The sequence below is a fragment of the Felis catus genome, chromosome B1 (assembly GCF_018350175.1).
Source record: "Felis catus isolate Fca126 chromosome B1, F.catus_Fca126_mat1.0, whole genome shotgun sequence".
In the NCBI taxonomy this organism is placed as follows: domain Eukaryota; kingdom Metazoa; phylum Chordata; class Mammalia; order Carnivora; family Felidae; genus Felis; species Felis catus.
Window position 1 is genome coordinate 202,772,479 of NC_058371.1, and position 27,426 is coordinate 202,799,904.

Here is a 27,426-nt window from a genome sequence, read left to right on the forward strand (position 1 = left end):
GAGGGTGACCAGGCAGACCCCAGAGGCAGCCCTGCAGGGCCGCGTCCTCCCCCGGGGGCCAAGAGCGGGGGCTCAGGGCGGTTCCCAGAACTCAGCCAGCTCTCGGTGGGGAAAGGCCCGATTGGTAGCGTTTGCCTCTTTCCAGGGTGTAGACTCCCACCAAAGCTGATCAGCCACTAGTGTGCCACCGCTCACCGTCGGCTTTGAACCCGTTAGTGAAAGGCTGGAAGGAAAAAAACCTGCCTCTACAGAAGCGTGCGTATCACGGTTCATAGACCCACACGTGCCCAGCTTCCCTGGCCCCTGGCACCATGTTCCAGAAGCATCCACCCAGCCCGTCCACTGCAAGGGAAACAGAGCTGTCTTCCCTGGGGGCCAGGGAACAGAACTCAGGCAGCGAGCACAGGAGCCCAAGGTCCCCCCAGCACCAGGGCCTGCCCACCCCCCCCCCCTTCCCTCCAGCCCCTCCGCTCTTCCCTCCCAGGCTGTTCTCACTCACGGGTCATTGGAAGGGCACAGCCAGGGATAGGCAGGGGTCCCACCCACCCCGAGGGGTCCTGGTGTTGCCCTGGAGCCTCCGCCCAGCCAGGAGCTACATTCCCCCCACCCCCAGCTCAGTCCCTCCCTGACCTGAAGCTACTCTGGAGGAACCACCCTGCCTGCCCAGACGCCCCCACCTCAGGGCCCCTGATGCACTATTTACACTTAAGCACCTGGTGTGGCACAGACGGGAAGACATCCCAGCCCCCTTTACACATGGGCAAACCGAGGCCTGGCTGCAGAGCCGAGGAGAACAGAGCCCACACCTGGCCCTGCTCGCAAACCCCAGCCCTGCGCCCAAGGGCAGTGCAGCGGACAGGCCACGGACAGGCCGACAAACCCGGGGAAGCCAGGCCTGGAGGCTAGAGCAGGCAGGGAGACCTCTCAGCTCTGCCTTGAGTGTGTGTAGCCCAGGGGGTACCAGTGGGCCTGGACAGACCTCCACCACACCCTCATCCTGCTCCCCCTACAACTGCACCTCATGGCCGTCCCGCAGTCTGGTGTTACACTTAATTCCATCACCCCTGGAAGACATAAGAAGGCCCCGAGACCTCCTGAGGGTAATTTTTTTTTCCCAATTAGCCAAGTGCTATGTTCTGAGAGATCCGAGCAGCTCCCCCTTGTCAGGGTCCTGAACCAGGATCTCGAGGCCCAAGCTCAGAGGGTCTCCAGGACCCGGGGCACAGCCTCTGGCCGAGCAGGTCCTGGGGCTGGGAGGGCAGGGGGCTGGCGGCCGGCTGGGCTGGCGGTGGGAGGAAAGTTCTGCCCCGGCCCATTTTCCTCACCTGTAAAGTGGGGAAAGTTAACTTGCTTTCTGAATTCCCAGAAGCTGACAGCACAACATAAAAATGGTTTAGGAAGGTCGAGTTTCCCTCCACATAGGAACCATTCTTGGGCAGAGTAACTGGGATTCAAACCCTGAGCTGTGGTGTTGGGCCGGCCACGGAAGCGGACACAGCCCTCCCACCTGTGAAATGGGAACAAGGACCTTGTCCCGCCACCACATTCTCCCCCGCGGGAAGTCAAACTGCTTCTGGGGCCAGCAGGCCAGGCGAGTGGCCAGGGCACCTCCAGCCTCCACGGCCCTGGGACCAGCCACGCCTCGGCTCTGCACGGGGGCTCCCGAGCCCGTGCTCCTGCTGCCGTGGCCACAGCCGGACGCTTAGCGGTGTCCCTTGCTCTACCCCTAGAGATCAGCAGCACGGCCTCCACCCGAATGCGATGATCAACTCATCTCCAGGCGATGACAACTGTCCGCTGGGGCAAAACTGCCCCCAGCTGAGAAGAAATGATCAGGAGCCAGACTGTCCCATTTACCGTGTCTGACCCCTTCTGCAGCCTGGGGCATCTCCAGCACAGTCCTGGCCCAGCTCGGCTCCTTATAACCCCTGTCCAGCGTGTTGCTGACACCTGGCAAGGGCTTGGCAAGGAAGGAAGGGAGGCACAGAGGGAAGGTGGCCGCCTCCAGGCAGGATCCCAGGACAGCCACTCCCACGTGGCCCAGCCGGCAGCGGCAGGCACAGAAGCCAAGCTGGTCCGGGGCTCCCGGAGCCCACGCAAGGCTCCCTCTAAAGAAAAGAATACAAACCTATGGAAATGAAGCCAGGCATCAGAGGGGACGTTGATTCAGAGTCAGAAAAAAAAAAACTAAGACAACTTCCAAGTTTCGAAAACCCAAAACATGGGGCGCCTGGGGGGCTCAGTCGGCTGAGCGTCCGACTTCGACTCGGGTCACGATCTCGTGGTCTGTGAGTTCGAGCCCCGCGCGTCGGGCTCTGTGCTGACAGCTCGGAGCCAGGAGCCTGCTTCGGATTCTGTGTCTCCCTCTCTCTCTGCCCTACCCCTGCCTGTGCCACATCTCTGTCTCTCAAAAATAAATACACATTAAAAAAAAGAAAAGAAAAGAAAACCCAAAACATACAAAACGTGGAGGGAACGGCGTCTTTGCATCAACGAGCCGCCCGATCCGTCTCTATAATCCTTTTTCCTGCCCTTCTTGGCCACATGTTCTCAGTCATCTCGGCGTACGACAGCGTTGCGTCACGTTCCACGGAAGGAATAGAAACAGGACCGCAGGTGCGTTTCTTCCAGCGTGGCTGGTCGAAGCGCGCGGTCTCTCCTGCGTGGTCGGGACGTGCCGAACGCAGCGCCCGGCCCACGCCCAGCCTGGATCTGGCGCCCACGCGGGAGAGTCCCACTTGCGCACAAAGGCGTGGTGCGTGGCGCATTGTTCCGGCCACGGCGCTTCCGTTCTGACCAGGTGTGGATGCCGCCGGGCTGCTTAGGCCTGCGCACATCCGCAAGCTGCGTGCTCGCCGCGGGGGACACACGGATGTGCTCGCCCCAGCTCCCCATCTCCGCCCTTGCCCCGCGTCTCCAGGTCGTGACGCTGGAGGGGTGTCCTGTGCTGGGTCTTCATGTATAAAGGTGACTGCGTGGTGGCACAGAGGTCAATGCCGCTGAAAGCTAAGCTCAGTGTCACAGATCCCTGGAGAAGAGAGGCCTGAGCTTCCGAGGGCCGCGGGGAGGGGGGCGGGCGCCAGGCTTGGAGCAAGTGCTTTTCCCGGGAAAGGAAAGGTAGGGCAGGGGAACCGCTTCGGATTGGCCAGCTAAGTACTTCCAGCAGGCTCTGCGCATGCGGCTTTCCCAGTCGTCGCTACTCGGCCCCAGGGTGACACGGACCCGGGAGACGGCAGCTTGGTGCGTGTGTCCCTGAATAAACGGGTAGGTCGGGAACGGGCTCTGGATCACGAGGGAGGCACCTGTGCGAGAAAACGCAGCAAGGGAGGGGCTGTGGGAGGCCTGCTGGCGGGGGAGGGGCGCTTGTGGTCTTCACTACCCCCCCCCCCCCGCCTCCTCCCTTCCACCCCCCCCCCCCGCCTCCTCCCTTCCACCCCCCCCCCCGCCTCCTCCCTTCCACCCCCCTCCCCCTCCCTTCCCCCCCCTCCCTTCCACCCCCCCCCCCCCCCCCCGCCTCCTCCCTTCCACCCCCAGGAGCTGCGCTCCCCTCCCCAGACCACTTGGACGCTCAGGCACCAAGGAAGGTTCGTACGTTCACGTGTTGACCGTCTCCGTAGACACCGAGGAAGCGTTCAGAAAACGCGATTTCGGCGAGAGCGGCCGACCTAGAGGAGGGGCCGCGGCTGGGCCCGCGAAGGCCTCTCCCGGAAACCTAGAGCGCCGGTCCAAGTTAGCGGGGAAATGTTGAAAGCGTTCCCTCTCGGATTGGCAAGGAAACCAAGTGGCCCGTCGGCGCCCGCTGCCCTCCGACGTAAGCCGGGATGCAGCGGTCGGCCTGCGTGGCCAGACAAAACTGCCTTTGTTCTCCGGACGTGACCGCGTGTGTGTGTGTGTGTGTGTGTGTGTGTGTGTGTGTGTGTAAGAGGCTCCAAGGAGTCTTCGGAGAAGTGACGATCGTTCGTAGTGGGTTCGGCAAAGGCGGGGGATACAAAGTCTATGTGCAGGACTCAAACTTTATGTGGTAGCAGCGCTGTTGGGAACGTAAAGTTTCATAAACAGACGTCATAGCAGCAGGGAAAATATCAAAAATCTAGAACTAAGGTATAAGATCACTACCAGGAAAATTACAAAAAATCACCAGAGACATTAAAGGAGATCTAGGGGCGCCTGGGTGGCTTGGTCGGTTATGCGTCCGACTTTAGCCCAGGTCATGATCTCACCGTCCATGAGTTCAAGCCCCCTGTCGGGCTCTGTGCTGACAGCTTAGAGGCTGGAGCCTGTTTCAGATTCTGTGTCTCCCTCTCTCTCTGCCCCTCCCCTGTTCATGCTCTGTCTCTCTCTGTCTCAAAAAATAAACGTTAAAAAAAAAATTTAAAGGAGATCTAAAGAATTGGAGAGACCATGTTTGTGGAGTAGAAGATGTCTCTCTCTCTCTCTCTCTCTCTCTCTCTCAAAAATAAATAAACATTTAAAAAAAAATGAACCAAAGAAATTTCTATCCAGATCCTACCTAAGTTTTTGTGGAACTTAACATTCTGATTCTAAGATCTACATGGAAATACAAATCCGACTCAGCAAACATTTACGGCTCCTGGTACTCGGGATACATCAGAAAATACACTCATCAGAGACCCTGCCTTGTGCAGGTTTCGTCCCAGCAGCGAGACCCTCGAGGAACGTTACCCCAGGAAGCGGCTTACCCAGCATGGCCGAAGGGTAATAAAGACTTTGGGGGAAATGAACAGTGGGGCAGGGTGAGGGGCAGGTGGGCTGCTGGGGGCGCGGGGGGTGGGGGAGAGTTTGCCGCACTAGCAGATGGCTGAGGGGGACCTCACTGAAGGTGACATTTGCAAAGCACGGCAACAGCTCAAACACAAAGCCAGGAAAGGCGTGAGAAGACCTGTTCCTGCGGATGCCAGGGCACGTCGTGAACCCTCATAATCAAGACAGTGTGGGGTCGCTGTGGGAAGGACTGACAAGCAGAACACAATTGTCTGCGTGGACCCCTGATTTAAGACGACGGTGGCACAGCCCCCTGGTGGGAAAAGAGAGGGCATCTCGGTAAACATCACTGGGACGACAGATTGCTTGTGTGATGCGGGATGAGAAATTGTGCTCCCACCTAAGTCCATCCTCAAAAATGCATTCCAGCTGGATTAAAGACCGAGCCATAAAAAGTGAAGCATTCCGAAGATAATATACAAGAATGTATTCATGATCTTGAGGTAGAGATTGGTAAATCAACGAGAAAAGGCAAAACCACTAGGGGGAAAATAGAGAGCCCTCGGGTGGGATCTTCCCGGGGGGAAAATCCAAATGGCTGGCCGGGATGAGCCAGTGTGTGCCTGTACCACGGCCAGAACTGTTAGCGAGCCCACTGGGAACTGTAGAACCACTAGGTGGGGACGGCCTGAGGACATCAAGGGCCGGCAGGAACATGGGTCGTCCGTCCTTTGACCCCCTCGGGAAACGCCGTTGCCCCATCTGCTGAACCCGAGGAAATGCAAACCGTGTGACCCAGCAAGTCTACTCTATGTGAACTCTCCGTACTCCGACAAGGCGCGAACTTCTACAGGCCTGTCCTTAGCAGCATTGCTGACAGTCGCGAGGTCGCGAACAAGCCAGACGGCCAGCGGACAGGGTGAAGGGGGTGCAGTGTGTTCCCCAGGCCGAATGATGTTCGGGGGCTACGAGAGCGCAGGAACCAGCGCTGCTCGGGAGGTGGGTGAGTCTCACCGACGGGACTTCGACGGAGGAAGAAAGATGCACAAAGGGCACACACGGCACGATTCCAATTCCATAAAGTGCACCCCTACACGGTGCCACCAGTGGTGTAAGACTACAAAGAAGGTGACAAAAAGCCACTACCGGTTACGGCACGAAGGGGAAGGCGGGGCTTTGTGGTGCGGAGGGGGTGGCGGGGGCCGGTGGCCTTCTGTAGCTTTCTTAACCGGGCTGGAGCCAGGGCCGGACCCTCCCTGGGAGGCAGGGGTCCTGATGCAGTTCACGATCACTGCTATTAACGCTTTCACCTGCGCCCCTTGAGGGGCCCTCAGAGCCATCCTGGCGGCCAGGCACCTCCACTTAGAGACCAAGACTCAAGTGTCAGCGCAGAGCACTCTCTTCAAGGTCCCGGTCTGGGATCCACAGCGACTCCCTCCGTCTTGAGAGACGACAGCCGTCAATACCAGCTGGCAACCACTTACAAGAACTTGCGTTTTCCTGCCTACTTGCCTTGGAAGGGGAGCCCCGTGAGGGCAGAGAATCCCGTGCCTGACACACAGGGGGCGCTTGGCAAAATCCGCCCTGAGGACGAACAGGCTCCTGGTTTACGGCAAACACCACGGAAGCCGGACTTGGAAACGGGGTGCGGCGGGGCAGGAGGAGGTCGGAGAGAGTCGCCACCGTCACGCACCCTAGCCTGCCGGGTGACATCGGCCGACGTGGGTTCAGATCCTGCCTCTGCACCTGTACAGCTGTTTGACCGCCAACAAACGACCTCCCCTCTCCAGACCTTCGTTTCCTCACCTGTGAACTGGGGGTGCAGTCCCGCCCTCACAGGATGCTTCCCAGCAGGGTACCAGACACAGCCCGCCCCTCGCAGCCCACGCAGCCCTCACTGCCTCCCTCGTGGGCAGGAGGCCGGCGGCCCTGTCCCCATCCAGGAGATGGGCACACGGCCCCAGGAAGGGGTGTGAGCTTCCTGAGACCATGCACACGTCCCTCCCCCCCGTCGTCACGAAACGAAGTCCCTTCCCCACATTCCACAGCTCGTTGAGTCGGGGCCTTGGGCACCGGGCTGCTTCGTAAAGCACTTGGCGCCCAGGTGGCGGCGGCCGGGGCACCGAGCACAGGTTCACCCCGAGACCCGGCGGCACAGTGGGGACCTGGCGGCGCGGTGGGCCGGGGGAGGGCGGGGGGGGCTGGGCCCAGAGCCGTTTCAAGCGCACCTCGCATCACAAAGAGTCACACGAAAGGACCTAAGTATGTGCCTCCCTGGGGGAGGCTGGAGCGCAGAGGAGGGTGAACTCTTATAAGAACGTCAATTTTTTTAAAGCCTATTTTCAGTGATTGCTGTTCTGCACCAAGTTTCAGCCTGGTGGGAGTTTCATGTCGGAACTACGAAGTGGGCGTTTATAGCGGACAAGTTAATTGTCCTTGTGTGGGGTGAACAACCGAGCAATATCCAGGTACCCGGGTGGGGTGCTTCCCGGCTCGGCCAGCACAGGATGCTCCAGGGAGGGCGAGAGGCACGGGTGCAGGGGCCCAGGGGAAGACAGGGGAGGGGTCCCCACATCCCCTCCACAGCTACCTGCCTGGGGAAGGCGTCTCCGGGCCAGCCCCCACCTCCTTGGGAACGTGATGCCTGAATGGGCGGAAGCACTGGATGCCGGGGGAGTGGGGGACCGTCTGGAGCCTGGAAAAGGGAGCTTAGAGCTGCCAACCTCAACCAGCCTCCTTTGGCCAGCAGATCCCACCTGAGTCTCTCGTGGGCCTGTTCTGGATCTGAAGCGGGTATGAGATCTTCACCATCCATTCCTTTTTCCATCGTCACCAGGGATGTGGCACCTAGTTTTTGAGAAAAGGCAGCCTATTCTAGGACTGAGCTGGGAACAAGGGAGAAATTTATCCTTCATTCTTCCATCTATCCATCTGTCTTCTGTCTTTCCATCAATTTATCCATAGCCCTTCATCTATGCATCCATCCATCCATCTATCCACCATCCATCCACCCACCCACTATCCACCACCCATCCATCCATCGATCCATCCATCCACCCATCCATTCATCCATCCATCCATCCACCCATCCATCCACCCATCCATCCACCCATCCATCCATCCATCCACCACCCACCCATCCATCCATCCACCCACCCATCCATCCATCCATCCAACCATCCATCCACCCATCCATCCACCCATCCATCCATCCACCACCCACCCATCCATCCACCCATCCATCCACCCATCCACCCATCCACCACCCACCCATCCATCCATCCACCCACCCATCCATCCATCCATCCAAGCATCCATCCACCCATCCATCCACCCACCCATCCATCCATCCATCCAACCATCCATCCACCCATCCATCCATCCACCACCCACCCATCCATCCACCCATCCATCCACCCATCCATCTATCCACCACCCACCCATCCATCCATCCACCCACCCATCCATCCATCCATCCAACCATCCATCCACCCATCCATCCATCCATCCATCCACCCACCCATCCATCCATCCATTCTTCCACCATCCACCACCCACCCTTCACTCCTTCCATCCATCCACCCATCCATCCATTCACCCATCCATCCACCCATCCACCCATCCATCCACCCATCCATCCACCCATCCATCCATCCACCACCCACCCATCCATCCATCCATCCACCTATCCATCCATCCATCCATCCATCCATCCACCCACCCATCCATCCATCCATTCTTCCACCATCCACCACCCACCCTTCACTCCTTCCATCCATCCGTCGATCCATCATCTACCCATGTATCCATTCATCCATCATCCATCCTTTCCACAAACTTTCACTGAGCAACAATTCTGGGCAATGGGAGACAGAGATGCAGGAGAAACAACTGATCCCAGAGAGCACACAGTCCAGAGGGAAGAGGACGCGGACATAGGCACAAGACAAAGATGCAAAAATGGCCAGCCTGTGGTCCACGTCCTGGGGGGACAACTTGGGTCACTGGTCTGAGGAACAGAAGACTCAAGGAACTGGACGTTGTTGCCAGCAGTGTTGGATGCCCGCCATGGCAGCTGGCAGGGGAGAAGGTGGACAAAGGGGGTGATAAGCGGTAGACACATGGTGAGGGGGGTCAGCAGTTGGTGAGATTGGGGTGTGGCGAGTCCCAGCAGCTGCAGTTGCCGAGGCTGGGCACGGGGCAAGTCAGCCAGACAGAGACAGGGTGGTGACTGCTGAGTGGGTGCTTGAGACTGTGTTTAGGGAGCAGGGAGAATTCACGGTCACAGTCACAACGCCTGGTGTGTGGCCATGAGAGTGGGTGACTGGCATAGTTGGGGTTCCAGAGGAGAGCAGGCCAGGGTTGTGGAAGGATCATCCACCTGGGGATGGAAACCACCAAGGACCACGAAGGGAGAAGCATTAGAGAGAGAGCAGTGCTGTTTTTGAAGGACCAGCGAGCACCCGTTTTCCATTAGAGCAAGGTCAAGGGCACATTCTGACAAAAGGTTCAGGAAAAAGGGATGTTGCTTGTGGCTGGTCATCGGTTCAAGAGGGCACCATGGAAGGTTTTAGGGGCTAGGGAGTGGTGGGACAAGGGGTCAGAGAAGGGGGTATCCAGAGCTATAGGACAAGAGCTGGCCTGGGGGACTTGAACTTGACATCCAGAGGGAGAAGGAGCAGACCCAGGTCAGTCCTCGGGTCTGCGAGGCAGATGGCAGTGGGAAGCAGTGAGGGTCATGGGTTTTACCCACGGGCCTCACTCCTGCTGGGAGCCAGCTGAGGGTGACCTTGCCACAAGGCGCCTCCTGAAGTCGTGCCATTTGTTTTGCTCAGAGAGACGTCCTGCAAGCAAGCTGCCCCTGCTTTAGCAGGTGACGCATTCGGCCTGGATGCACCTCTTCCTGCAACACAGGAAAGCCTAGCTGTCCGTCCTCCTGAAAGGCAAGGGCCCTCGCCCTGGGGCTCCCTGGCACCATGTTTGTGTCTGGACATACACCCCTTCACCCTCACTCGGCTCCACCCGGAGCCCTCCGCATCCAGCCTGGGCCAGGGGTGTGGGAAAAGGGTGGTTGTGCCTCTTGAAGAAGGCTTTGGTTCTACTGTGGCTTCTCTCTCCCTGAGAGTTTTAGGCCTCGTATCCATTTTTTTTTTTAATGTTTTTTTTTTAAGAGAGACAGAGACAGAGTGCAAGCAAGGGAGGGGCAGAGAGAGAGGAAGACACAGAATCGGAAGCAGGCTCCAGGCTCCAAGCTGTCAGCACAGAGCCCGACGTGGGCACATGAACCGTGAGATCATGACCTGAGCCAAAGTTGGGCGCTTAACCGCCTGAGCCAACTCATTTGCGTATCTGGAATATCTTTATTAAGAGACTCTTGTTGATATTTACATACTTTCTTGGTAGTTTGGCTGGGTATAGAATTCTAGGTCACAGGTCGTGATCCTTCAGCAATTTAAGATTCACTGGAACTGTTGCTATCAAAAAGTCTGAAGGTTCTTTTATACCGTCTACTGATTTTTCTCCTCAAAAGCTTATGAAATTTTATTTTTGCCTCCAGTGTTCTGAAATGTCACATTAATCTGCCTCAGTGTGGGTCTATTTTTATTCATTGTGAAAGTCACTTGATGGGTCCTTTCAACCTGGCAACTTCTGTCCTCTGGATCTGGAAATTTGTCTCGAATTATTTCTTCAATAGTTCTACTGCTCCTCACTTTCTCTCTCCTTTCTTTCTGAAACTTCTGTTAATCAAGCTCCAGGTCTCCTGAATTGGAAATCCAGGGTTTCTTCTTGTCTGTTCTTTTCCTATCTGTCTTCTCTTCATCCCTTCAATCTCCTTTATCAGAGATTTCTTCAATATTATTTTCCTATATTCTACTTGGGTTTTTATTTCTGCTCTCATGTTTGTAGTTTCCAATAGCTGCTCTTGTTCTCTGAGTTATACATATTTTCCTTCTAAGACATCATATGTTACATGTAATTCTACAGTTGTGTGTGCATGCATGTGTGTGTTCTGTGGATCTCACACCTTCTCCTGTCTCTGTGAGGGTAACAATAGTCATTTTTGCCCCTTTTTTCTCCCTGCACGGTTTTCGTTTTCTCTTAGTTGTTCTGTTGTTATTGCCTATTTGTTTTAGCCCCTCTATCTGTAGGTGTCTCTGCCTCTCTCTTCCACATTAGGAGCTGTCCTTAGATTTGCACGAATCCTTAGCTGACTGCCCATGACCCTGCATGCTTGCGTGAGGTTTGTTGACGTAGGACCTCTCAGCGTAGAGTGATCTCGGTGGGACCTCGTTGGGTTAACTCTGCTGCCAATATCTTTGGTTCTTTCCTATTGAGATGGTCTGACTCAACAGAAACATTTCTTCTAATCTCCGATCTGGAGGCTGAGGACCCAGCTGAGCGGGGAAAGAAGACAGGAGCCTCTACCGTCCGCATTCAGGATGATTCAGTCCCTGCTGTACATGTGCACGTGTGTATTTTGTCGTAAGAGAAACTTTATACATAATGAAACCACAGATCTTAAACATACAATTTAATGGATTTTCACGAATATATCCACCCCTCTAACCAATATTTCAATCAAAATATCAACCATTTCCATCACTCCAGAAAGTTCTTTTGTGCTTCCTTCCAGTTCATCACCAACCACCCACCACCCCACCATAAGCAACTAATGTTCTGATACTTAGTATCATAGATTATTTTTGCCTGATCTTGAACTTCAGGAAATGCAGTCATACCCAGTGTTCCCTTTTGTTTCTGGCTTATTGAACTTTTCATAATGGTAAGACTGGTCCATATCACGTAGCAGTTCGTTTTTCATTTTTTCTTTTTTTTATATGCGTCTACCACAATTGTTTAACCATTTTCCTGTTGGTGGGCGCTTGAGTTGTTTAAAATCTTTGTCTGTCATGAATAAAGCTGCCAAAAACATTCTTGTACAGTCTTTTTATAGATATATGTTTTGATTTATCTTGGGCAACTTAAGAGTGGAATCGCTAGGCTTGATGTGTTCTTCCCAGCTCAGCTCTTTTTTTAATTAAAAAAGATTTTTTTTTTAAGTTTATTTATTTTGAGAGAGAGAGTGCATGCGCATGGGTTGGGGAGGGGCAGAGAGAGAGGGAAAGGGAATTCCAAGCAGGCTCCTTTCTGACACAGTGCAGAGCCTGATGCAGGGCTCCAGCCCACAAACCGTGAGATCATGACCTGAGCTGAAATCAAGAGTCAGATGCTTAACTGACTGAGCCACCCAGACGCCCCTCCAGCTCAGCTCTTAACTCAGGCAAAGGAGTCAGGAAGCAAAGCATCCTGATGGGAACCGAAACTTCCCCTCAAGCAATAGCAGCTGCCCTGGGGCTAGTAAGACCCCTCCTTTCCTCTCCACCCACCCTGGCCACTGACCCCAAGACAGTGATCACCCTGACCTTCACTGCCCAGCCGCATGGACCCACCAACCTTTATCCCACATTTCCTCATAGAAACCTGGCTGTATCTCCAGCACTTTGGAGACAGTGTTTGAGCCCCTCGTCCGCTTTCTTCCAAGTGTTGTCCTCCTGCAATAAATCCCTTTCCTGTTTCCCCACCACTCACCTCTCTGCCTTTGGATTTTGTCAGCAGCCGAGTGGCCAAACCTGGTCTGTTTGGAACCCCCCCCCCCCCGAGTCGGGTGCTCTCACACCCCTGCACCCCGGTTACAAATTCATAGAACTGAGCCAATTGGATTGGGTCATAGAATAGGTATTTAATTGTATAAGGAACTGACAAAGGGTTTTGCCAAGGGGTGAGCAGTTTCCACTCCCACCGGCAAAGTATGAGAGCCTTAGTGGATTCATATTTTTCTCAGCATACGACGTTGTGAACCTAACTAATTTGGGCTTTTCTCGTGGGCATGAGGCAGTGTGCTGAATGTGCTGAATAAGGGGGAGAGCGTCCTTACATTCTTTTTAAGGTGAAAGTGTTCAACATTTCCCCAATGAAGTGTGATGTGCATTCTGCATTTTTTTGTAGATGCCCGGATTCAACTGAGAAGGTCCCCTTCCATTGCTAGTTTGCTGAGTGGTTTTATCGCAACGAACGAGCACTTCTGCTTATTTGTGAATGTTACCCATTGGTTTTTTTTTCTCTTTTATTCTATTAATAAAGAGAATTACATGGACCCATTTACAACTATGAAGCCAAACTTCTTTATGTACTGTGGAATCCCATTTGCTAATATTTTGTTATGGATTTTTGTGTTCGTGTCCGTGAGGAATGTTGGCCTGGAATTCTTTTGATCAGACTTGTATTTTAAAAGGCTAATTCTGGGGGCGCCTCGGTGGCTCAGTTGGTTAAGTGTCCGACTTCAGCTCAGGCCTTGATGTCACGGGTTCGTGAGTTCAAGCCCCGTGTGCTGACAGCTCAGAGCCTGGAGCCTGCTTCGGATTCTGTCTCTGCCTCTCTCTCTCTCTCTGCCCCTTCTCTGCTCATGCTCTGTCTCTGTCTCAAAAATAAACACAAATAAAATAAAATAAAATAAAATAAAATAAAATAAAATAAAATAAAATAAAATAAAAGGCTAATTCTGGTTGCTGTATCCAGAACAGGACTCCTCAGGAAACAAGGTAGAAGCAGAGAGGCCAATAAGGAGATCTTGAATCTATCCAGATGAGAGGCGGCTCAGTAATTAGGTGACTTGGCAAGTCAAACTCCATCCTGTGGCCTTCACGTATCAGTCTGTGAAATAAAGACGGAGTACAAAGGAGTTGCTTATAGGAAGCAGGGTAGGGCAAGAAGTTATTAGCAAAATAAAAGAAAGGTTTGTTTCAGGCAAGGTCACCTTCCCTTAGGCGAAGGGCTGGTGTCTTACTACATACTTGACCTCAACATCCTTTGGAGGATGGAGTTTTATTTCACTGGTGCTGACCGGAAAATTCCCGGCTGACCAGTTACAACTACATTTCTGGGGGAGGTTGGAACTGCAGTTAGGTTAGATGTTCAGCCCTGGTTTGGTGGCCTGGCCTACCACGACTCCATTTTCAAGCTGAAGTTTTCTTGTGAACAGAGGTGGCCATATGATATCTTCTAGGCAGTAGAACGTGAGCAAAAGTGATAGGCCTGGCTCTCCGACTCCCTCCCCTGTGATATCCTCTGTGCTCTCTCCCCTTGTGCCCATGGGGAAGCAATCTTAGAAGTCCCGTGTTGACAATGGGGCAGCCTGGGTCCCCTTATCACCACCCAGGGGACAACTGCCTGTTGATCAGTCTTGAACAGGGAAAAGAAAAAAACCTCTACCCTCTTGGGGCCTTTAGGCATTTTGGAGTTTGTTATAATAGTTAGCCTAAGCTAACTAATAAACAGGATACGTGCGTTAAATGCTAACAGCAGCTGGAACTTGCGTTCTGGCCAGAATGGAGCACAGAGACTGAATTTAACCTTTGTTGGAAACAAAACTGAACAACTGAACAAGACATACGAAATGATTGCTCCCACGATGCTAGGCATCAGGCGGGAAGGGTAGCAAAGCACTCCTTGACCGTGACCCTTTCGGACAACACAGGGCCCAATTGTAAAGTACCGGTGGCAGGATTCCTCCCAAGAGGCCCAGGTACTCTCCACCCCCTTCCTTTGTCCTCCTCTTCCCTCCTATGGGGATGTCCTCCCTTCAAGGCACAACACTGCCACCCTGGGAGGCCTTTCAGGTCCTTCTTAGCAGATGGGCTCACCCCGTCCCTTCTCCAAGCCCCAAAGCCCCTAGCTGGTGCCCCTACTCAACCATGTACCTCAAGCTACCTGAGGGCAGCGGCCTGAGGTTGGCTCCAGGGCACCACCCAACCCCAACACGCGGGCTCCCTAGGGTGAACTTTGCTGTAACAGGGTGGGGAGAAATGAAGCGGGTACACACGCATCTCTAACACAGAAAAAGTGCGGGAGTTAACTGTTAGGGATGCAGTTCAAAGACACTGTTGGGGTGCAGGCGCCCCCCGGTCTGGGGGAAAGGCTTCGGCGGGGCGGGAATGAGAAGCCCAGACACCTGGGCCGGCCTGGGACTCAGCTTGTCTTCCTCTGTCGAGTGAAGGAGTGGGCTGGGTGGTTCGAAGCGTCCTGACCGCCAAGCAGGGGCCACCTTCCAGGAAACCCACAAGGAAGGCTCCCTGTCGATGCCGCTGACACGGGAACATATCTAAAGTTTCAGCCAGACAGGGTCCCCATCTCTGAACTGTCTACTCTCCCTGCGGAGCAGATGGGACAGGGGTCCGGGGCCATCCTGGAGTCCGCGGCGCGCGTGGTCAGGGCTCGACCCTCACTCAACCTCGCAAACCCAGGGAGGGCAGCCCAAGTCGCACTCCGCCTAAGCATGGGCGCCCGGCATCACGAGGCCGCGGCGTGGTTGTCTAGGAAACACTCACGTGCCTCCGCAGGGCTTCGCGGGCCTCGTAGTCCGCCGGCGGCCTCGTTTGGCCCGACCGCACAAGGAGGGACTACAACTCCCAAGAGGCGGCGCGGCGGGGGCGGGACCGGCGCGCGGCGGGGGCGGGGGCGGGGCCGGGGCCTCTTGGGCTCGAGACAGGGGGTCTCGGCTGGCGGAGGAGGAAGATGGCGTCGTCAAGGCTCGGAGTCGGGTCGCGCGGGCTCCCGCCGCCGCCGCCGCTCTTGCTGCTGCTGCTGCTGCTCGGGCCCTGGCCGGCGGCGGGCCACGGCGGCAAGTACTCGCGGGAGAAGAACGAGCCCGAGCCGCCGCCGCAGCGCGAGCCCGGCGGGGAGTTCCGTATGGAGAAACTCAACCAGCTGTGGGAGAAGGCCCAGCGGGTGAGCGGCGGCCGGGACATCCTGTCACCTGTAACCCTGGGGCCGCGGGGCCGGGGCGTCCTCTGTCTCCTGCGACCGAGGGGGCCGCAGCCCGCGCTGGCGCTGTGATTCCTGCCTTGGCACGCAGATGCCATGGTTGGGGGTGGGGGTCCTTTGGGAAGACCCTGAAACTCCCTTCCGGTCTTGGGAGACCCGACCGGGGCACGTGCTACATCATCCCACCTCGGTGTCTTGACTTTCTGTGAGACTGTCCAGTTCCCGTTGGAGGCCAGTGCTTAGAGCTGTAGGCTGGGGGATGGGAACCAGGGTACTTGTGTCCACCGCTGTGGTCTTGTGACATCTTCCAGTGTTGCAACACTCCAGTGGGGGTGGCCGAGGGCTGTCCTTGGAGCTTTGGGGTTGAGCGGAGCCCTGGTGGGTGCCTCTGGGCAGGAGCCACATGTGCACTGATCCTCTGTGGTCGGTGTTGGCCCTGCTCAGGGGTGCCTGGTGTCCTGGTGGGGGGACACGGGACAGGATGGGGGGGGGGGGACACATCCTGAGCAGACCCACGGAGTGCCAGACCCCGTTCTGAGTGTTCCTGTCGGGTTCTTATCGTGGCCTTGTGATTAAAACGTGTTGAAGCCTTGTCCTCAGAGGTGGGAGGGCTAGAAGGGGAGGGGAGATGGAGTCTCCTGTCCCCTGTTCTCTGCACGCCACATTCCTCTGCTCCAGGTAGGACTTAGGAAGGGCAAGCTAAGGTCCCTGTCCTGACAGCAGCTCAGAAGCTGTTAGACCTCCTTGAATGGTGCTCTGCACACAGTCACTTCTGGCAGAGGTTTGAGTGGACCCTGGTTCCAGGTGGCTTTTTTGCCCCTTTATTGAGATATGACTGACGTATGAAAAACTACGCATTTAATGTATTCATCTTGCTAAGTTTGAAGTTAGGGACACAGCTGTGAAACCATCCTCCCCACGAATGCCGTAGAGGTATCACTTGTTTCTGATGAGTGGCTCTCTTCGTGTGTGTTTGCTTGTCTCTTAATTATTGATGATTTACTTACCTGTTTAATATTGAACAGGTTCTGTTTTTGCGTTTGATTTTCTGCTAACTAGTTCTTTTCCATGTGAGGCGTTAACATTTAACTAAGTTAAAGAGAGTGAAAGAATCTGGGGAGTGTGCCAGCTGTTTGCATATGAATTCTTTTCCTTTTCTCCTCTTTTTTTGAAAACTTTTTTTTGGGAGTGTGGTGGGTGCGGCCACAGGGAGAGAATCCCACGCAGACTCCAAGCTCAGTGCAGAGTCCCGCGCGGGGCTCGATCTCACGACCCTGGGATCGTGACCCGAGCTGAAATCAAGAGTCAGACCCAGCCAGCCGAGCCACCCAGGTGCCCCCCTTTTCCTCCCTCTCAGTGGGACTCGATGCTGCTGTGTCTGGGGCGTTACACGTGGCACGTCCCACACTGAACTCAACAGGCCTCGGTATTTGGGAGGAAGGGCAGCACCAGATCAGAACTGATCTTTGTGAGATGCAGCGCGTAATTCAGGCCCCCAAAGGCTTCCAGCCTGAAGCGCGGTCACACAGGGGGCGTGACCGTAACGCACAGGTGGCCCGAGTCTGCAGCTCATGGGGCTCCTGGCCGGATGTTGGCCCACTGATTCCCCCCAGGGTCCCGGAGAGGCGGACAGATGAGAAAGTAGGAGGTGAGTGGGGACCACAGTGGAGCCGGCGGGCGGTCAGAGAACACTCCGGTCCTCTCCCCCTGAAGTCCCAAAGAGGAACGCCAGTGCCATCGCACCATCCACACGGCACTGGGCCGGGAGCCAGGCCCTCGCCGTCCTTGGCTGTGGGTCCTGATGCACACAGCCCTGCGCTTGCAGAGGGGAGACCCTGTGGGTGCCTGGGCTTTGGTGCTGTGTCCTCGGCCTGGGTGGACTGCAGGCCTGCCTTTCCCAACTCCTCACCACCCAGCGCCCGATGTGCCCTTCCTGGGAAATCAGTGTGCCCCAAACCGTTGCCCTGTTCCTCCGCCCCGGGAGGCACGCAGGTCAGGCAAGGCTGCAGCCCCAGCTCCCCAGGGGCCTGGCGTTCTCCTGCGAGTGTCCACAGAGGGCATCCAGGTGACCACGGGGCCTGGAGTGGAGCTCGGGAGGGCAGGCGGGTGCCATTGAGGAGACTAGGGCATCGAGGTGGGGGCACGCCAGAGGCTTTGAAAGGAAGTGTTTTGGGCTTGGGAGCGGTGGTAGGGGTGTGGGTCCCGGGGAGACTAGTGCCTGCCCCAGGACAGCCAGCAAAGGAGGCAGTGAACCCACAGAGCAGGATCAAAGAAACTTCTAGAGAGGTGGAAGAGTTTCCTGCCCTAGGCCCTGCCATCTTCTTACTCCTGAGGAACTTTCCCTGGCTGTTTTTCAAGCTGGTGGACGGGGCCTGAGCTGACAAGTCCCTGGGAAAGGCGGGAGCAAGCTCTGGGTCTCCTCTTGGCCTCCCTGGGGGTTGGGCTTCTTTCCGGAGCCTCGGGGCCACTTAAGACAGCCGCGGGGCTCGTCCCGCCTCACCCCAGGCTGGGTCAGGGAACAGAGAGACAGCACCGAGAGCCTCTTGTCGTTGTGGTGTCATTAGCGAGTGCCTTGCGGGTGGGGGCATCCGTGAGCCTCGTTCACTAACTGGTTTTCTTTTAATGTGGACGTTGTCCGTAACTTAGTGAGCCGGTCTCCCCTAGTCGCGGTTTATTTTCTGTCCCAGTTACATAACACAAGGAAAAGGGAAAGGTTTCCTCCCCGTGCTCTGCATTCTGTCCCTGCATCCCCCCCACCCCCGTATCGGGGGCCCCACGGAGGCCCCCAGCCTCCGGGTGGGAGGCGGGGCGTCCTGGTGCAGGAGCCAGCCCGTCGCCGGGGTGGTGTCCTCAGGAGGAACTGGCAGCCCCGGGCTCAAGCCGCTGGCCGTGGGCAGGCCCTTACCGGGCGTTTCTAGATCATGCCATGCAGTGGACATCTGGTGAGGCTGGCGAGGCTCCGTGTGCGAAGGCCAGTGGTCCTCGTCCCGCAGGGCGGCAGTGCCCTGAGGTTCTCGAACGGGAGCACGTGGGACGCGTTGACTGCCCGGGACCCTGACTCCTGCTGCTCGTGTCTTGTGGTCTCCTGGCCACCCTCTCTCGGGTCGCCGTCTCCGGGGCTGTCCTGCCGGTTCTTCCTGTGGCCGGTTGTCAGAAACCCTCTGCTCTCGTTCGTAGCTGCAGCTCTCCCCCGTGAAACTGTCCGAGCTCCATGCAGACCTGAAAATGCAAGAGAGAGAGGAGTTCGCCTGGAAGAAGCTGAAGGCTGAGGGCCTCGACGCCGACGGAGAGAGAGCAGCCAAGCTCCTGCGCAACCTCAGCGGTATCTTCCTTTCCTTTTCTGTGCGGGGGGAGCCCTGGCCGCCGATTCGGACGTGGTCCGGGGCGGGTCCTCCGTGGAGCGGCCTTCAGCCGTGGACGCGGCTGCCGGGCCGTTTGGGGAGGCTCTCGGCAAATTGCGGGGAGAGTCATGGCAGGGGTGCCCGGACGCGCTGGCACTCGGCGGCTGACGGCCCCGGAGCTGCGTGGCCTGGGAAGGAGGCCGGGGCCACCGAGTTGCCCATGGTCACCTGGCAGAGTCCATAGGGAGGTTCCCGGAGTCTGGAAGGTATGGGGAAGTAGATTTCAGGTCTGTACTGAAAATAATTTCTTTTTTTTCTTTTAAGTGTATTTCTGTAATTTGAGGGGGGAGGGGCAGAGGGAATCCCAAGCAGGTTTCACGCTGTCAGCACAGAGCCCACCGTGGGGCCTGATCTCATGAGATCACGACCTGAGCCGAAATCGAGAGTTGGATGCTTAACCGACTGAGCCCCCCAGGCGCCCCAAAGATAATTTTCTAACAGTTCCGGTGGAACGTAGTGAGCTGCTTGCCGCAACTATGTATTCCAGAAGAGACAGCGGGCGTCTGCCTCCGTCTCCCACTGTGCAAAAGACCTGCATCCTCGGGGCTGAGAGGTCACCTTCCTCCTGTCTGGCATGACTCAGCTCGCCGCCCGCATGCCCCGGGTGCCCCACATCGGCCGTGTCTTGGGGTCTGCTTCCGAGCTGACCGGTCTGCTGTCACCGTAGCAAAGAGCAGAGAGTAGGAGTCACGTCCCTGTTCGCCTGCTCGCTCCCGAGCCTGGAGGCCAACGGCGCCCTGGCCTGTCACCTGCCCCGGGACGTGGGCGCCCTCACCAGTCTGAGCCTGCTACAGCTCCCCACAGCGCAGCGCCGGGGCGGGGACGGTCGTGGCTGCAGGGCCGTGTGTCGCCGGGCCCGGAGGCTGCCCGGGAACGCCCCCCAACCCCTCACGCGGGGAGGCTGGCCTGGAAACACGTGGAATGCTCGTCCTCTGTGGAAACGAGTCCTTTCTTGAGACCAGGTGCTCTGTGTCCACTCAGGTCTCTCTGAGGTACTTCCCGTCCCTACTCACAGGTGACAGAGGCTCAGAGGGTAGGTAACTTGTCTGTAGTCACAGCCGTGAGCACCGCAGGATTTGAGGGCAGGGTTTTCTGACCCAGCTGGTGATGTTTACCCAGCTGCCCTGCATCTCTTAACCCCATGAGACCCCTGTGGGTTGTTTGGGTCATACTGTGCGTCTGCTTCTGCGGTGAGGAAAGCGGTCTAACTGCTGTTTTCCATGTGGCCGCACTCGAACGTGGCAAGACACGTAAAAGGCCAAGGCAAGGGGCGCCTGCGTGGCTCAGTTATTTGAGTGGCCGACTTCAGCTCAGGTCATGATCTCACGATTGTGGGTTCGAGCCCCGCGTCGGGCTCTGTGCTGACAGCTCGGAACCTGGAGCCTGCCTCGGATTCTGTGTCTCCTCTTTCTGCCCCTCCCCTACTCACACTGTCTCTGAAAAAAAAAATAAAGATTAAACAAAATTAAAAAAAAAAAAAAAAAACCAACCCAAGCTGAGAGGACACTAGGCATGACTGACCCCAGCCGGTGTTTGGGGGGCCGCTCCCCAGGGCCTGACCTGGAGCTACCAGCAGGAGAGAAGGCACTGGAGGGCCCGGGAACCTTCGTATGTCCTCCTTTCTGGAAGGAAGCAGCCCCCAGTGGATGGCGCAGGGCTGAGGCAGAAGAGCGGGAGGGCGTAGAAAGGTGGGCCGGCCCCCGTCTCCCTCCGGCCTCCGTGGCCTCCTGGGCGCGGCTCCTAGCCCCGATGGGGTCCAGTCCCGGTGGAGCCATCTGTTTCTGCGTGGGTGGCACGGGTTGCTCGCATGCTGAGGTGATGTGGTGGAAGGACTCCTCGGACCGGCGGGCTGCAGGCCTCCCCCTGTGCAGGCCGCTGGCCGCATCCTGGAGGTGGCCCGGGAGCCTCCGCGTGCCCTCAGTCCCCCCCATCCCAGTGCCATTAGCAGAGCTGATGCCACACCTAGGGGACCACAAAGTGCAGTGTCAGACCAGGACTTGAAACAGGAAAGGGAGGACCAGGCGTAACCGGGTCTGTCCCAGGCTCGCCGGCCTCGTGGTGACCCTGGCCCTGCACCAGCACCTTAGGGAGCAAACCACACTGGACCCGTCGCCTTGTCCAGGCCGTTGGTTTTGACGGAGGGCCCTCCTGTCCCAAGTTGAGTCCTGGACGGGTGGGTCCTGTTCTGTCCGCTCTGCTGCCCAGCCCTCACCATGGCCACCACAGTGTCCCCCGGTGCCCGACGGGGACGTACCAAGGCTCCGGCGGCCTCACCCGTGAGGTGGGCTTCCTGGTCCATGGGGCCTCTTCCGGCTGGAATGCTTGTCTCTGGCTCCAGTTCATGCTGAACCCAGCACTACTGGAATCCAGAACCCTCTGCCTTCCAGGGTGCTGAATGCAGCCTGAGACTCATGTGACGTGTTCTGAGGGGGTCCGGTGTGGCGTCCCCACTCGGACCTGGGAGGCTGGGGCCAGGCCGAGCCCAACGACATAGTTCTCCCTCCTTCCCCGTCGCTCCTCCCCGTGCTCGGGGCCTATTGCAACTGCTCTGAGGCCAGGTGTGCAGAGCCTGGGCCCACGGTCCTCTCGGTGCCATTCAGCCGGTGGCCGGACGTAACACCTGTGTCGGTGGCCGGACGTAACACCTGTGTCTCTCCTAGTGATCCTGGCCAAGTACGGCCTGGACGGCAGGAAGGACGCCCAGGCCGTGAACAGCAACTACCTCAGCGACACCGCCGAGGACGACAGCCTGGGAGACCCCAAGCTGGAGAAGCTGTGGCACAAGGTACCCCTCGGGGCTCCCCGAGAACCCCAGAACATGCTCCCTGGCGTTGAGAGTTAAGGGGAGCTGCTGGGGCTGTCTCTGTCTGCATGGAAGCTCATTGAGAGGGACTCCTGGGGGGCAGTGGTTTCTTCGTGGACCCATGAGGCTGTTTTCCCATGAGGCCTCCCTGCCTTCCCGGGCCCCCGGCCAGGGAATCCCACGAGCCGTGTAGCTGCCGGAGTGAGGACAGCGGGCCGATCACTCGTGAACACCCGGGCTCACGGTGACACGGCTTTGTGGTTTTCTGTGTCCGGGTAGTTGGGGTTTGAGCCTGTGTGGTGTCTGGTCCAGAGAGCTGCGCTCAGCGCGGGGCGGGCGTGCCGGGCGGCGCTCACCCCCTCGGTCTCCTGAGGGGGGCGGGGGCGGGCAGGTGCGGGCGGTGGGACCGGACGGTGGCCGCGGCTCCACTCCTTCATCCCCCAGCTTCTGTCTGGACTACACCGAGTGGGGCCAGGAATCGGGATTCTCGCGCTGGTCCCTTGTCCTTGGTCCGAGGGGTGGAGCCGGAGCAAGAGCAGGGGGAGCGGGGGTCTGCTGTGGCCACCGTGTCGCCTCGGCCCCGTGGGGCAGGTGGATGGCAAGGAGGTGACTGGCCTGAGGTCCCTCCCCGGGGCAGGGACGTCTCCTCCTCGGGGATCCTGCCGTTCCCGCACCTCTGGTGACCGTGACCCGGGGCGCACACTTGGCACGGGAGCGGGGGTCCGGCCTGGTCTGAGGGGCTGGGGCGCGGGTGGGCTCACAGAGCGCGCTCCTCCAGGCGAAGAGCTCGGGGAAGTTCTCCAGCGAGGAGCTGGCCAAGCTGTGGCGGGAGCTCCAGCACCACAGGGAGAAAGTGCACGAGTACAACGTCCTGCTGGACGCCCTGAGCAGAACCGAAGGTGCGTGCGAGACCGCGGAGCCACGCCTGCACGCGGTCCCGCCCTCGCCCCCCCCCCCCCCCCGGAAGTCAGCAACCCCCAGAGTTCCCGGAGGGCCACCGGGGTCTGCCCGGGGGCGCGGGCCTTCCTGCGGAGGGCGGTCCCGGGCAGCGGGCGCGGCCAGCCCCTCACGGCTCCTGTCCCACGCAGAGACCCGAGAGAACGTCATCAGCCCGTTGGACGTGAGCCGCGTCAAGGAGGACGTGCTGCACAGCAAGCACGCGGAGCTGAAGGACCGGCTGCGCGCCATCAACCAGGGCTACGACCGCCTGCGCCAAGTCAGCCACCGGGGCTACGGCGGCACCGAGGCCGGTGAGCGTGAGCGGAAGGGCGGCCCCCAGGGGCGGGTCCCACGCCACCCCTCTGCATGCTCCGCCCCCGCGCTGGTCCGCCGGCCGGGAACCCTGCCTGGGTGCCCCTTTCCCCAGGTCACGGGCTCGGGGAGCGTCCGGTGTGGCAGGGGCTTTCCTTGACCTGGGGACGCGGCAGGGCAGGTCGGGGACACGGGCTGGGGCTGGGGCGCCCACGCCCATGCGGTGCTGGTAACTCTGACCTCACCGCCCCGCCCCTGCCCCTCTCCACCCCTGCCCCTCCCCCTCCCTCTCCCCCTCCCTGCCTGAACCACTCCCTCCCAGGAGGGACCCAACCGACCACTCTGCTTCCCCTGTGGTCCGCCCGGTCCTTCGAGAACACTCCCCGCGAAGCCCGTTGAGGGCCCAGGGCAGGAAGGGTCCGCTGAGGGAGGGGCAGGCGGCTGAGCCTGGCTTGCTCCGGGCTTCCTCCAGGGCTGGAGGACAGGTGACTGGCCCAGCAGGGCCCCCGTCGCCATGTCTTCACAGGAGTGCTGGCTGGGGTCAGGGGTCCCTTTCAGGTGCTTGGTTTTGCCCTGGAGACAGGACAGGCAGTGGCCCGAGTTTCAGCCCAGAACCGTGGGTAGCCTGACAACAGTCCTGACCCAGAGGCCCCAAGACTCCCGCGCCCTCTCCCCCGACTCCTGCCCGAGGTGGCTGTGCACCAAGGGAGACCCTCCCTGTCAGAGGTGCGGGTTAATGCTCGTGTGCAACCCGGGGCAGTGAGAGCGTCGCCAGGGCCGCGCGCTAACGGGGCCTTGAGCCACAGACTGAACGCACGTGGGAACAACGCTCAGTGTGCTTCCCGAGGACACCGGACGCACGCGTGTCCAGACGTGCACGCTGCCCCGGGCATCAGGGGGGGTGCCGCCGGAGTCACCCGGCCTGCGTCTGCCTTTCTGCCAGAGTTCGAGGAACCCCGAGTGATAGATCTGTGGGACATGGCCAAGTCCGCCAACTTCACTGAGAAGGAGCTGGAGTCCTTTCGGGTAAGCAAGGTGCCGGGAGACGCCGGCTCACGGTTCCCGGTAGCACCTTTTAAGCTTTGGGCTGGCGTGGCGAGACTCTTCCCCGCACCGGGATTGACACAGGCCAGGGCTTTCGCAGGTTTTTTTTCCCTGTTGTCCCCCGCGTCCCTCACCGTGCTGGCTGGCAGCCATGCGGGACCTCCGTGTTCACGTCTGCACGGCGCTGGCCTCCAGCGAATGGAGGGTCCGGCTCAGCTTTGGGTGCGCTGGGTCTGAGGACAGAGGGCTGGTGAGGAAGCGCGCGGGTCACGAAGGCCGGGAGGAGAACGGCAGGCCCTGCCTGTGGCCCTGGCAGTGGGCCCAGGGGGAAAGGCCTTTGGGTTCCCTGAGTGTCGCCTCTGCGGGTCATGCTGTGACCAAGCCGCCACAGGCCAGCGGGTCGGGCATCAGAAGGGCACAGGCGAGAGGCCGCCGTTCGCTAGGATAGGAGCCTGGGGGTGTGGGGCTCCGAGTAGGGCCCCGTGGGGTGAGAGGTCATTCCGAGATGTGGGCCCTGGAGGCCGCTGCTGAGCTCATGTGTGCGGGGTGGGCCCACAGTCCCGGGGTCAGGGAGGGCAGAAAGGGGGGCCTCCGAGGAGTCCTCGGCGGGCGGGAGAACCAGGACGCTACGGCAGGAGACGCAGCAGGGAGGGCGGCGGGTGCCCAGCAGAGGTCCCTGTACCGGCGTCCGTCTGCAGCTGGGTGGGCAGGCCCGTCCTCGTGGAGCTCGGCCCAGTTCAGAGGGAAGCATGTTGTTGGCTCTCGTGGGCCCTGGGCAGGGCGCTTGGCCCCCCTCGGAGGTCCCAAGGGGTTGACCAGTTAGCCGAGATCGGGATGTGGGGGATTAGCCAGCGAGCCTGACCCGAGAGCGCTGTGCGGGCAGGAGGGGCAGGAAGGGCAGTGTCGCAGAGCCTTCCCAAGATGGTGGCTGCTCCAGAAGGGACAGACGGCCGCGGGGACAGAGGAGAAGACCGAGCAGTGCAGTCGTGGTCGAAGCCCAAGCCCCAGGTGTCAGGCTGCATGTGGGGTCGGGGCCAGAGGGAGCCAGGTGCCCGGCAGGTTCCGTTCGCCGAGGGCAGGGTGCAGGTGCCAGGTGTGGGCAGGTGGCCCACGAAGGCCGTCAGGTTGTGGCAGGCGCCTCCGCCCGTGGGCGTGCTCCCCTTCCACCTTCCCGATCAGGTGGCAGTGGGGATGGCCCCCTGGAGCTGCCCCGTCAGGCCGCACGTGGAGGGGCTCGGTGTGTGCGCCCTCAGGGGGCAGCCCCCTGCTTCCCGCGCTGAGCCCCATCCCCAGCGGGACTGGGTCCGTGCCCCGGGCGGGCGGCTGCCGCCCATGTTCTGGGGCAGCGGGAAGGTCTGCCCGGGGAGTCTGCTGGGGGACAGTCGGCTGTTCAAACGTTATTCTAGGAGGAGCTTAAGCACTTTGAAGCCAAAATTGAAAAGCACAACCACTACCAGAAGCAGCTGGAAATCTCTCACCAGAAACTGAAGCACGTGGAGAGCTTCGGGGACCAAGAGCACGTGAGCCGGAACAAAGAGAAATACGCCATGCTGGAGGAAAAGACCAAGGAGCTGGGCTACAAGGTGGGCGCGCGGTCTGCGGGGGGCCGGCAGGTGACCGTCACGTCCGCACCAGGACTGCGGCCTCCTGGAGAGCATCCCTTCCCTGGCCCCGCGTGTGCACCGCTCCCTCCTCCGTTGGGGGGGGGGTGGGGGGTCGGCGCCTCGGGGCACCTGGTGGGGGCACCTGCTGCAGCCACACGCCTGCTCCCACCGGGGCAGGGCCTCGCCCTCTCCTCTGGGCCTGTTTAGAGCCAGGGACACCTGTGGACCAACTCGTACTCTCGATCGGGTGACCCTGTGTGGGACGTGAGCGAGGGCCCGCGCGTGTGGGGCAGTGGCTTTGGCACATTCGCGTGCTCGCGGCAGGGGGTCCCCCGAGAATCTGGTGTGGTGCGTGTGGAGGCCTCGTTTGGTCTCATGAGGATGGGAACCGTCCCAGGGCAGCGGCAGGTGGCCTGAGCAGAGTGGGGTCACTCTGGGGCCAGTTCGGTTGTTCCCGGTGACCTACAAATCACGTGCCCGTCCAGGCACGGAGGTTGGGCTCTTGACAGAGGAGAGCCCCTGGGTCAGACTCCACAGGAAAAAGAGGCAGCAGGGCAGTGTGGACGCTTGGAGGAGGGCTCGAGCCTAGGCTGTTCCTAGGACGTAGGGAACACTCTGGAAACAGATGGGATGGGTTGTCTCTGGAGGGAGGGAGGGAGGCGGGATCTTCTCCTGTGCCTCTGAATCTGGAGCCGCACGGTGTCCTACCTGTTCACACTCAAACTTTTAAGTGAAATAGGGCAGAAGCAGCACCGAGCGTGTGTGTGGGTCTGTGCCTGCGTGTGGTGCAGCGTCGGGGAGGAGGCAGGTGCCCGCAGGGGAGGTCGGTTCCAGAGTGACATCGCGGGGCAAGAATTTGCGGAGGGGAATCCGCTGTCGTGGGGGAGGGCAGGAAGCTCCGCTGCTGTGGGAGAAGGGCACGTGCTGGGTGGGAAGCAGGCGGAATGGACCCCGTGGGGCCGCGGCCGACGGCGGGTTCCTAGAGGGAGCCGCTTCTGAAAGCCAGCAGGGTGGACGACAGATACATTTCTCTTGTTTTCCGGGGTGATCTGTCTCCCGCTGTGTGTCGTTAGTATTTGGTGGTGGTGTCCCAGCCGGTGTTCGCTGCTTTTGGGATTTGGTTTTGGCCGTTTCCGGATGGGTGGAATTGTAAATTGAGACCAGCAGGAAGCCCAGGGGTTTGCACTTTTAAGACCGCGCGCGTGGTTGTCGGGCGCATTGCCGCTGGGCTCACACTGTGCCCTCGTTTCTAGGTGAAGAAGCACTTCCAGGACCTGTCGGGCCGCATCTCCAGAGCGCGCCACAATGAACTCTGAAGGCCGGGGAGGAGCGGGGCGCCGGGTGGGGTCCGCCCAAGGACGGGCCCGGGCGCTCCGTGGCGGCGCTGGACACGAACAGAACCTTGGAGGAGGCGTGCTGGGGACTGGCCGGGCGTCCGTGGTGCGGGAGGACGGCTCCGACTCCCCGAGTGCCCGATGGGGGCGTGTCGGACTCATGAATCTGCCCCTGGAGATACCGCGTCCGGAAAAACATGTCGCGGGATTTAAATCGTCTGACGTGATCTGACGCGTCTTGGTGGTCTCACTGCACCTGCGTCTTGTTTCTCTTTTGCCCCCACACCTCACTCCCCGGCTTCTCTGTTACGTGATGTGGGAGGGGCCCGGGGCCCCAGGACCACCGTCCCCCTGGTTTGACGAGTTGGAGTTGAGTTGGGGGTGACCTGGCCCAGGCCTGCTGGGGGCTCAGCCGGCATCTCCCTGCCCACCTCTGTGGCTGGACT

General features: G+C 59.0%; 1 protein-coding gene across 1 annotated transcript; it reads left to right on the forward strand.

Annotated features, from left to right (window-relative positions):
• The first annotated feature begins 15,248 nt into the window (after nt 1-15,248).
• LRPAP1 (LDL receptor related protein associated protein 1) lies at nt 15,249-27,207 on the forward strand. The gene is made up of 8 exons (XM_023253347.2): nt 15,249-15,507; nt 18,721-18,865; nt 21,605-21,729; nt 22,526-22,646; nt 22,836-22,997; nt 23,942-24,024; nt 25,449-25,625; nt 26,900-27,207. The coding sequence occupies exons 1-8, from the start codon at nt 15,295-15,297 to the stop codon at nt 26,960-26,962; spliced, it is 1,089 nt and encodes a 362-aa protein (XP_023109115.1). The 5' UTR covers nt 15,249-15,294; the 3' UTR covers nt 26,963-27,207.
• The last annotated feature ends 219 nt before the right edge of the window (nt 27,208-27,426 follow it).

What these genes read in the sequence shown, in the direction of transcription:
- LRPAP1 (XM_023253347.2), top strand. Translation starts at nt 15,295, where the DNA reads ATGGCGTCGTCAAGGCTCGGAGTCGGGTCGCGCGGGCTCCCGCCGCCG. An exon ending in GCTCCTGCGCAACCTCAGCG is followed by an intron (nt 18,866 to 21,604) that starts GTATCTTCCTTT and finishes TGTCTCTCCTAG; the next exon opens with TGATCCTGGCCAAGTACGGC. An exon ending in AGGAGCTGGAGTCCTTTCGG is followed by an intron (nt 24,025 to 25,448) that starts GTAAGCAAGGTG and finishes ACGTTATTCTAG; the next exon opens with GAGGAGCTTAAGCACTTTGA.